Source organism: Schistocerca gregaria, chromosome 1, assembly GCF_023897955.1.
Source record: "Schistocerca gregaria isolate iqSchGreg1 chromosome 1, iqSchGreg1.2, whole genome shotgun sequence".
NCBI classification, from domain to species: Eukaryota; Metazoa; Arthropoda; class Insecta; order Orthoptera; family Acrididae; genus Schistocerca; species Schistocerca gregaria.
The window spans coordinates 917736025-917748055 of NC_064920.1; the positions used below are offsets into that span (position 1 = coordinate 917736025).

At 40.1% G+C, this 12031-nt stretch overlaps 1 protein-coding gene across 1 annotated transcript in view; it reads right to left on the bottom strand.

Moving 5' to 3' along the window:
- The window catches only part of LOC126275159 (DNA-directed RNA polymerase I subunit RPA1), a 251192-nt gene that overhangs the window by 94375 nt on the left and 144786 nt on the right, over positions 1-12031 (bottom strand). Inside the window, exon 25 of the mRNA XM_049977174.1 lies at positions 10096-10255. Within this exon, the coding sequence (XP_049833131.1) occupies positions 10096-10255 (160 nt within the window). The remainder of the gene's footprint in view (positions 1-10095; positions 10256-12031) is intronic.

The following is a 12031-nucleotide window of genomic DNA, read 5'->3' on the forward strand; positions in this document are numbered from 1 at the left end:
GTTACCCCAGTCCAGTTGGGAGTGTGAGTAGACCAGAACGTGGCACAACTTGGATAGGTGATAGTATGCCTATTTCGGAGGGGTAGGAAGCAAATTGGGTAGGATGTCCCTCATTTCGATGCATGATGATAGATAATCAAAGCCCTGGAAAAGAATATGGTTCAGTCATTTCAGTCCAGGCTGATACTGGTGACAAGAGGTGCTCCTTTGTAGCTGATTTTAGGGATGGTGGGAGGGCTATGGGTGTGTGAGGATATGGCACAGAAAATTAGTTTGTGGACTAAGTCGAATGTGAAAGCCCTCGAGAGATCTTGAGCACACTAGGAAACTGAGTTCTCATCACTATACACACATTGTTCCCAGGATGGTCAGAATTTATGGGAGTGAATTTGGCGTGGAAGGGATCAGTTAAAGGTGCTGTTGGTGGTTAATTGGTTTAATATGGACACTGGTGTGGATGGAGCTATCTGAGAGGTGAAGGTGAATGTAGAGAAAGGTCGTTCGTTGGTTTGAGGGGGACCCTGGACTGAGACAACTGAATCATACCCTTCACAAGGGCTTTGATTTTTTATCATCAAGCCTGGAAGCGAGGGATACCCTACCCAAGATCGTTCCTACCACTCCTTAAGGTATTCTGTTGCCCACCCAAACTGCACAACATCCTGATCCAACTCTGCAACAATCAGTACTAGTGGTTCGCCAGAATACATTAACACCCTCAAACTGTGGCCAGTAATAAAATTGTTCACACAATAGCACAGTGAACAGCTCAGTACAACATGCTCTATTCGAATGGCTCCTTCACAAGCTGAGCCATTTGGTTCTTTCATTATGTCACTGATCTTTGTTGTCCACCTGATATCAACTAGATTCTTTCTTTTTTTCTTTCTTCAAGTAGCCCAACAGTGATCTTTCCATTCCTCTTTTGGTTACTTTTAGCTTTCTGACAATGAATTCATTTAATGTCCATGTCTCACAACCGTATGTTATTATTGGCAGTATACATTGGTCAAAAACCATTTCCTTCAGCTCAGTCAACATCCCAGACTTCAAAACTGAAGAGTATCTTCCATAAGCTTGCCAGTAATGTTGAAATATTTCTTGTCTTAGCTCTCCTTTCATATTTACAAGTTCAACTGGACAGACATATTCTGTGTTCCTTTGCAGATATGTACTTCCAACAGATATATTTCTCTCTAGTGTCCATTCATTCATCACAATATTGGTTTTATCATAGTTCATTTTTAGACAATTTCAGACCAGATTAACACTAGTTCGCTAACCAATATTTGACGTTGTTCTATACTGTTTTCTAACAGAACAGTATTGTCAGCAAATCTCATAATTCATCTCTTTCCCAGAATTGGTTTCCCTTTGTTTTCAGATCACTAGGACTGCTGAAAATAATTTTGGAGATAGAGAGTCATCTTGCTTTAAACCCTTTCCAATGAGAAATTTATTGTTTTCTTCAACAACACTCACAAACACTGTGGAGGTTTAGTATATGTTGAGGGTCTATATACAGGAAACAAAACTGACCATAATTTTACAGAAAGAGAAGAGGAAGTGGGTGAAGATGAGATGGGAGATAATGTTACAAAATGAATTTGATGGAGCACCGAAAGACTTAATTGGAAATAAGAGACCCACAGTTAGGTGACATTCTCTCAGAATTATTGAAACCCTTGGGAGAGTCAGCCATGATAAAACTGGTGTGCAAGATGTAGAAGATTTGGGAAATACCTTTAGAATTCAAAAAGAATGCAATAGTTCTAATTCAAAAGAAGACTTGTGCTCAAAGATGTGAATACTACCAAACTACCAGTTTTGTAAGTCACGGCCGCAAAATAGTGACATGAATTATTAACAGAAGAACTGGTAGAGGCCAACCTTGGAAAATATTGGTTTTGGATCTGGAGAAATGTAATAATATATGAGCAATATCGACCTTACATCACATCTAAGAAGAATGGTTGAAGAAAGGAAACACACATTTGCAGATTTAGACAACGCTTTTGACAATGTTAATGGAGGGAGTGAAAACTTATCTACATCTTGTCTAGAAACCAGACTACAGTTATAAGAGTCAAAGGACATGAAAAGGTGCAGAAATATTTTTGGGGGGAAATGTTACTTTAAATATTCTGCTCATTCACACTGCTCTTCTTGCTTCTTCCTACCAAGAAGATATATGATTAATTATGAAGTTAACCAGTGTTGTTTCCACCAGAGATCAACTCTTGAGCCTCCATATACATCTGCACAAATGAAAACTTGAATAATGCATGAAAAACACTGTTCATCAGGTCCCATAATGTGTTGTTGGATTTCAAAATCTTGCCTATGTTACTGTCCAGCAGCCAATCAATGCATCCATCACATTAACCCAAATGCAATCAGTCACAATTTTAATAAATAAGCGGCAGGAACTGGTGGTAAAATAATGTTAACTTCTCACTTTTCACAGACTTTCTTACAGCAGAAAAATTAAATGAAAATATCTTTCTGCACTAATCACAATAGTTTACTATTAAAATAATCTCAGTCAGTGTGAGAACCTAAGTAAAATCTATGAAAATTATTCAAAGTGCTTCAGCTTACATCTAAGTTAACATTTCTGTAATCAGGAATTAATGATATTTTTAATTGCAAATCACCATCAATCAACTGAAAAATAGTTCACAGATGTTTGCATTAAGACACCTAACCAGAAATTACTCAAAGTCCCAAACTGAATAACAATTCAAAGTTCCTCGTAATCATCACATGCAAACCTCTGCAAGTCCATGACCAAATATTCAGAAGGTATTCTGGTTACACACGAGGCAACTTCCATCCGCACATACACCCTACCTGTATGCAAACCCTGCTCCAATGGACTGCCGAAATCCAAGTACATCACACTAAAATGGTCACGGATGCTTACAGCCTTACACTGGTATGAGTCAGTTACATGCACTTCCAACTTGAAGAAACATACATAAAGTATAAGTTTAAAATAATACTCATAGTTTTCATATAGGATTAATTTTTTTCTCACAAATAGTGTTTCTGCTCATATTTTGCATCATTATATCACTGAGAAATATTAAAAAGTTAAATTCATTACAAACATACATCTCTAGCTACCTCTATTTACTAATGCTTTCACTGTTTTCCTAGAAAATTAACTTTTCCGTGCATGGAATATATATTGCGGCCAGCGATTTGAAATACAAAATATTCCCAGAAAACAGGGTGATTCAGGAGGTATGTCACACAATTTGTGAGGTTATTCTATCATCATCATCATCATCATCATCATCATCATCATCATCATCTAAGACTGATTATGCCTTTCAGCGTTCAGTTTGGAGCATAGCCCCCTTATAAAATTCCTCCATGATCCCCTATTCAGTGCTAACATTGGTGCCTCTTCTGATGTTAAACATATTTCTTCAAAATCATTCTTAACCGAATCCAGGTACCTTCTCCTTGGTCTGCCCCGACTCCTCCTACCCTCTACTGCTGAACCCATGAGGCTCTTGGGTAACCTTGCTTCTCCCATGAGTGTAACATGACCCCACCATCTAAGCCTGTTCATCCTGACTGCTACATCTACAGAGTTCATTCCCAGTTTTTCTTTGATTTCCTCATTGTGGACACCCTCCTGCCATTGTTCCCATCTACTAGTACCTGCAATCATCCTAGCTACTTTCATATCCGTAACCTCAACCTTGTTGATAAGGTAACCTGAATCCACCCAGCTTTCGCTCCCATACAACAAAGTTGGTCGAAAGATTGAACGGTGCACAGATAACTTAGTCTTGGTACTGACTTCCTTCTTGCAGAAGAGAGTAGATCGTAGCTGAGCGCTCACTGCATTAGCTTTGCTACACCTCGCTTCCAGTTCTTTCACTATGTTGCCATCCTGTGAGAATATGCATCCTAAGTACTTTAAACCGTCCACCTTTTCTAACTTTGTTCCTCCTATTTGGCACTCAATCCATTTATATTTCTTTCCTACTGACATTACTTTCGTTTTGGAGATGCTAATCTTCATACCATAGTCCTTACATTTCTGATCTAGCTCTGAAATATTACTTTGCAAACTCTCAATCGAATCTGCCATCACAACTAAGTCATCCGCATATGCAAGACTGCTTATTTTGTGTTCACATATCTTGATCTCACCCAGCCAGTCTATTGTTTTCAACATATGATCCATAAATAATATGAACGACAGTGGAGACAGGTTGCAGCCTTGTCTTACCCCTGAAACTACTCTGAATCGTGAACTCAATTTACCGTCAACTCTAACTGCTGCCTGACTATCCATGTAAAGACCTTTAATTGCTTCCAAAAGTTTGCCTCCTATTCCATAATCTCGTAGAACAGACAATAACTTCCTCCTAGGGACATGGTCATATGCCTTTTCTAGATTTATAAAGCATAGATACAGTTCTCTGTTCCACTCATAACACTTCTCCATTATTTGCCGTAAGCTAAAGATCTGGTCCTGACAACCTCTCAGAGGCCTAAACCCACACTGATTTTCATCCAATTGGTCCTCAACTAATACTCACACTTTCCTTTCAACAACACCTGAGAAGATTTTACCCACAACGCTGATTAAAGAGATACCTCTGTAGTTGTTACAATCTCTTCTGTTTCCATGTTTAAAGATTGGTGTGATTACTGCTTCTGTCCAGTCTGATGGAACCAGTCCCGACTCCCAGGCCGTTTCAGCTATCCTGTGTAGCCATTTAAGACCTGATGTTCCACTGTATTTGATGAGTTCCGACTTAATTTCATCCACCTGAGCTGCATTATTGCACTGCAATCTATTGACCATTTTCTCCACTTCCTCAAATGTGATCCTATTTCCATCATCATTCCTATCCCATTCTACCTCGAAATCTGAAACACTGCTGATCGTATTTTCACCTATATTGGGCAACTCTTTAAAACATTCCCTTGCAGAATAGGCAGACATGGTGTTTGTGTACAGATACTGTAATGGCTGTGCCCTTGTGGCTGTGACAGAACACCAGAGATGTTTTCCTGATTGATAAACCTCCTGCCAGGGTATTTCCCACAGTTTTTCAAACCTTACAAGAATCCAGAACACTACACAGTGAACACCTAACATCAGAACGTGAGGTTGTCCAGTCAGGTGAGGAAAAAGATGACATTATTGCAATGGTACAACCAAGTCATGCATTATCTGTCAGCTCGATATTCCATATACACAAGTGTGGCATACGATACATTCTGAGGGCTTGTATCCATTCCATGGGCATCTGGGTGACTCCGAAAGCGGACAGCAATTTTTTGAATAATTGACTGTACACAGAGACATTGTGTAGTACACTTTATCTACAGATGAAGCTACACTTACACACAATGGTATCATGAACACCTGCAATTCACATGCATGGGCAATGGATAACCCATGAGACACTAGAGAAACATGATTCCAAGCTAGGTTCTCAGTCAACATCTGGCGTGGTTTCGTTGATGGGCTAGTGATAGGGTCTGTGTTCCTGCCGAACCACATGATAGCTGCTGGTACGCACATTTCCCGATGGAAAACCTACTTGCACTTTTAGTGACCTGACACTGATGATGGTAAATGTACCTGCAACATAATGGATCACCAATTCAGTGTACCTGCAGGTATCCCAGTATCTGAACAACACATTTCCTCAATGATGGATTGGCTTTGGTGGACCCACAAACTGGCCTAACAGATCGCACGATCTAACCTAATCAAACTTCTGTTTATAAGGCTGGTTAAAGGGAGATGTGTATGCTACAAAGGTGGACACAAGTGAAGAACTTGTCACTTGAATCCTTGACGCTGTTGTATGCATTAAAGCCCGCTGAGATGACATTCTATCTGCAACATAACACACCCTCCAACGTACTGACAAGTGAGTTGGGATGGGCGGTGGACTTTTTGAACACCTCTTGTAGGATATATCAGTCATCTCTACAACTATTTTCTGTCCACCACAGCACTTATACAGCATTTCAGCAAGTAATAGTCACACTTGTCTTCATTTTCATTCTTGGATGTTTATAGTCATCAACCCAATTCACTTCTGTAATAATAAAAAATCGGACAAATCTTCAAAGGACTTTTTTGGTTTATTTTCACATGTATGATCAACTCACAAATTATGCGACATTCCTCCTGAATCCCCGGTATATTAGTTCAGTCTGATGGTTCTCACTGAGTTCTATCCATTGATACTACATATGTCTGAATCACTTATGCCATTAGTGAGTAATTAAATTTTAAAGATCCTTTCATATCCCAAACATTTCCCACCACACAACATTTGTCTCCAGCTACCTGACCTGGAGTCAAGATTCCCCATACTTTCAATCTTTGCCAATCATCACACATCAAAGGTGATGCTACCTATTGACCATACCGCAGAGCTTATCCGGCATACCAAATCCCTTCTACAGTGGTGGAAGCACTCACTCTTGGCTGTTTTTACACTCCCACACTACTACAGGATATGCAAACCTGAAAGCATCTGTTGTTGAAGTTTCTCTTAGGTCTTTTCAGGATGTACTTCCTCAAAGGTAAGCATTAGTTGAGAATGGTAATCAGAAATTTGTAACCTATCCACTGAGGAAGTAGTAAAGGATCACAAGCAGAAATTTGAAAAGGGGATTAAAATTCAGGGAAAGGCAATAAAAACTTTATGTAATAGTATGCATTTCAATTAAATTATCTGCTGCTGACTGAGCTAGACTAAGTAATGAGCCACGAGAAGTAGTACACCAATTTTGATATTTGGACATCAAAATAACCGATGATGTCCAAAGTAGAGAAGATATACAATGCAAAGTACCAACAGCAAGAAAAGTATTTCTGAAAATGAAGAATTTTTAACATCCAATATAAATTTAAGGGTTATGAAGTCTGGAGTGCAATCATGTACAGAAGTTAAAATGTGGACAGTAAGCTGATCAGACATCAAGAGAATAGAAGCTCTTGAAATGTGGATTTACAGAAGAAAATTTAAGGTTACATAAATAGATCGAATAGCTAATGATGAGGTACTGAATTGAATTGGGAGAAAAAAAGAAGTTCATGGCACAAGCTTTCTAAAAACAAGCAATCAGCTGATATGACACATTCTGAGGCATCAAAGAATAATAATTTTCACAATGGAGGGAAGAGTGTGTGTGTGTGTGTGTGTGTGTGTGTGTGTGTGTGTGTGTGTGTGTGTGTGGGGGGGGGGGGGGGGGGAGGGGGGTAAAAATGTAAAGGGAGACCTAAGTAGGCACGGATACAGTAAGCAGTTTCAAATGGAGGTAGATTGCAGTAGTTATTCAGTGATGAAGATACTTGCACAGGATAGACTAGTGCAGAGTGCTGCATCAAATCGGTCTTCAGACTGGAGAGAGCAACAACAATAACAATATTGAAGGGAAAATACATAACTAAATCTGCAAGTAATTTGACGGTACACAGGGTCCAAACTGCCATCTCTGGTAGCAACAATGTCTCTGACATGGCTGGGCAATGAGTCAAATTTAGCTTGGGTGCATCATTCCATTCTACTTGAACTTTATACCAGAGGTAATCAGTCGTAATGGCCAGTGAATGGTAGTGAGCCAGTCTCTCGACAGTCCATGACTAGGTACTTTCCACAGGTAAGAGATCTGGAGAATATGATTGCTGGGGTAACAATCGTACACACACTGTGTGTTATTGGGACAGGACTGTCTTAGATTATCTGGTTGAAAGATAATGCCACAGAGACGTTGGAAATGAGTCGTCACCACTGGCCTTAACACATCAGAACTGTAATGGCCACTGGCCAATTTTTTGGCAACGACAACCAAAGGAGAGTGTGATGTGCACCCAATGGCGCACCATATCACCAGACCAGGTGCTGGACCTGTAAGACAATGAAGAATGCAATCAGGCAATGTACCATCTTGGAACATTCACATACCGATACATCCACCCCAATGACTTGCACAGAGCCGAGACTCGTATGAAAAGACATCATGATGCCACTCATGTACACCACTGCTCATGATCACACCACTGTCAGCTTGCTTCTTTCTGCTGTTATGTCTAGGGCAGCATAATCCTGCATGGGCTAGTGACCATATCTCCTCCTTCGTGCCTAATGTGCTAGCCTCGTGTGAGCACTGAGGTCCTGGATGGCATTAAGTATGACCCTCCTTAAGCCATTGATCCCATATCTGCATGAAAGTCTTGGGATATGAACCAATCCGAGCAGCAATATCACGGACATGAAACTGTAGTTCTTCTTGTGAGGCAGTCACAACTGTACAAGTCCCTTTTGTAAATTGAAGGAATTGCAGAACAGTTGCTGATCAACAATATTTAATATGATGGAAGAAATAGAAATTTTAAGAAGCCTCCATTCCCATCCTCCTCATACTATTAATGAGTGCACAGATCTGTATCATAAATATATTTTGTTAATTGTGACATAACTCCAGCCATTTAAGTTCTTTTTCTGTTTTCAGTTATATCTAGGTTACAGATTATACTTTTTTTTATGCAGAGGTTCTCTTTCCTCCTAATGTTGTGACTTTTCACCTTGCCCCCTTTTTTCATTACAGTTTAAACCATTCCACCTATCCTAGCTCTAGTTTACAACGTCTGCATCATGATTGGTGTGCGCCCTCCATAACATGACCAGTTACTAATCACTATTCATCGTTTTTCTGTTTGCTGGGCAGGTTGGACAGCATGGGAACTGTTCATAGAACCTATGTAAGTGTTTCTACATAATGTAATCCTTTTTGTATCCCATCTTAGATCCACCATCTGAAAGCTGACTCTTATTTTCTCATTGTCAGGCTGTTTTCGTGAATTCCTAGGTTTCCCCGGTCATACTTCGGACATGAAACTTTAAAAGTTCCATGACAACATTGGAGTGGAAGATGACCTCAGTTGGCTAAGTGTTTTTTTTCTGTGAGTAGCATTCCATCTTCTTCTTTATTTATTCCTTTAAAAGTTCTTATGCATTTAGAAGTTCTTGAGTGTGTATAGTTGCTTATCCATTACACGTTTAATTTTTGAGGGTTGGGCTTGCCCTCGTCTCGTAATATATTCTTTTGATTCTTATAGGTTATGCAGATGATGAAATTGTAGTATTCCAAAACTGGTCGTGTAAACAATAAAAATACTGTTGATTCAGCAACTGTAGTGCAGTTCCTTCAATTTTCAAAATTAAACTGTAGTCACAATCCTACACATTAGGGTAGGGGTCTTTCCTCTTCATATGACGCATACCATGATCTTCTCACAAACATTCAGGTGTAATTTCTGAATGAGACACCCGATATGCAATATTTCTTTATATAGAGAACTGCCTTATTCTACCTACTTTTGTGGTTGTACCGAAATGCTAATCATTTGATTATCCAAGCATGTAGTGCATCTCTTGCCAATTTGACATTTACTGTATGCTGTCTTTATTGTGTTGCAATTTTAATGGACAGCCAGGTGATAAGATTTGTTCATACTTTGGGTTACATAAATATATAGAACAGCATGGACTCCCAAAATGTTTTTATGCTGTTATATCAGTTCCAGATATTCATTAAACACACCTTGTAATTATTTTGTAATGCTGTTTCAATATTGTAAATATTAGCTGGTAATGCATCAGCACCTTAGCTACACAGTGCATTATATGAAAACTTTTCAATTTTGTCCGGCCAGTGCAATGCCAGATACTGGTTTGAAGAAATAAAGAAATATTAATATGGTGCACCCTTTGATACTGAGCACAGCACTATGAATTTTTTGAAACATATCCTGGCAAGAAAGTAACATATCTACAAAGCAGTTACATGCTGTAAACTTGAGAGGCAACAGTGTATTGTAATTTGTGTGTCTTTAATTATGCTCCAGCTGTTCCTTTCTCACCAGACAGTACATGGAAAACAGTTTACGTTAAACAGTAAAAATTTAGCACATTTAAATGTCCCAAAAACGAATAATCTGTTCTCTTTGCGTTAAGTTACATTTTACAAATTAATTTTATTCTATTATACATTTTAGCAATAAACAACATAATTTCCCTTCTCTGTTTCACTTACCTCAGGTTCATCATCAGAGCTTTCATGCTCTTCTCCAACAGCAGATCTTTTTGCAATATTAGCCATACGCTGTGCATCCTCATCAACTTCAGGTTGTTCCTCATCTTCACCACCTGCTTTGTCCTTTCCACCACCACGTGTCCCTGTTTGGACACCTAATCTATAAAAGATTACAGAGTTTAATAAATAATGGGATTTTCAGAATTGATGCGGTAAACTATCAAAGTGAAGATTAAAGCACTCCGTCCTCAGGCCACGAGTAGCCTACCGGGACCATCCGACCGCCGTGTCATCCTCAGTCGAGGATGCAGATAGGAGGGGCGTGGGGTCAGCACACCGCTCTCGTGGCCGTTATGATGGTATTCTTGACCGAAGCTGCTACTATTCGGTCGAGTAGCTCCTCAATTGACATCACGAGGCTGAGTGCACCCCCAAAAATGGCAACAGCGCATGGTGGCCCGGACGGTCACCCATCCAAGTGCCAACCAGGCCCGACAGCGCTTAACTTCGGTGATCTCACGGGAAGCGGTGTAGCCACTGTGGCAAGGCCTTTGCCCCTCAAAGTAAAGATAAATGACTTTATTTTTTTCTCTGAAGTTCCTTGTTTGAGATTCAGAGCTGAGCAGTTGGGATTGAGGTGAGAGTATCAAAGTGGGCCAATGAGTTATTCCCCATGACCAGGCAGCAGAGGTAATGGTACAAGTCAAACTGAACTGGGACATAGCGATGTTCTCAACAGAACACATCCTGTATCACACATATTTAGCACAAGTGAAGAGCAGTCTGACAGGAGTATCTAATCATATAACTACTGAACATACTGTTCGGAAAAGTAACATATTCAGCAGAAAGTGATAAACAGGAGTTATGAGTAACTATCTGAGTTTACCCTATGTAGAAACTGATAAAAATTCACATGTGACCTCCTACAAGTTATTTATGGAAGACTGACCATACAAGAGATACACTGAAGAACCAAAGAAACTGGTACACTTGCCTAACATTGTGTAGGGCCCCCGCAAGTGAAGTGTCGCAACACAACTTGTCATGGACTCTACTAATGTCTGAAGTAGTGCTGGAGGGAATTGACACCATGAATCCTGCAGGGCTGTTCAAAAATCCGTAAGAGTACAAGGGTATGGATATCTCTTCTGAACAACATGGTGCAAGGCATCCCAGACATGCTCAATAATGTTGTTGTCTGGGGAGTTTCGTGGCCAGTAGAAGTGTTGAAACTCAGAAGAGTGTTCCTGGAGCCACTCTGTAGCTATTTTGAATGTTTGGGGTGTCGTATTTTCCTACTGGAATTGTAAAAGCCTATCGGAATGCACAATGGACGTGAATGGATGCAGGTGGTCAGACAGGATGGTTACATATGTGTCACCAGTCAGAGTCGTATCTAGATGTATCAAGGTTCCCATATCACTCCAACCGCATACACCCCACATTATTATAGAGCCTCCATTAGCTTGAACTGTGCCCTGCTGACATGCAGGGTACATGATTTTTCACGAGGTTGTCTCCATATCCATACATGCCCATCTGCTCAGTACAATTTGAAACAAGACTCGTCCGACCATGTAACATGTTTCCAGTCATCAACAGCCCAATGTCGGTGTGGACGGGCCCAGGTCAAGTGGGAAGCTTTGTATCGTGCAGTCATCAAGGGTACACAAGGGAGCCTTAGGCTCTGAAAGCCCATACTGATGATGTTTCATTGAATGGTTTGCTTGGTGACACTTGTTGATGGCCCAGCATTGAAATCTGCAGGAATTTGCAGAAGGGTTGTACTACTGTCACGCTGAATGATTCTCTTCAGTTGTCGTCGGCCCCGTTCTTGCACGATCTTTTAACGGCCACTGCAATGTCAGAGATTTGATGTTTAACCAGAGTCCTGATATTCACAGTATACGAAAATCCTTACTTCATTGGTACC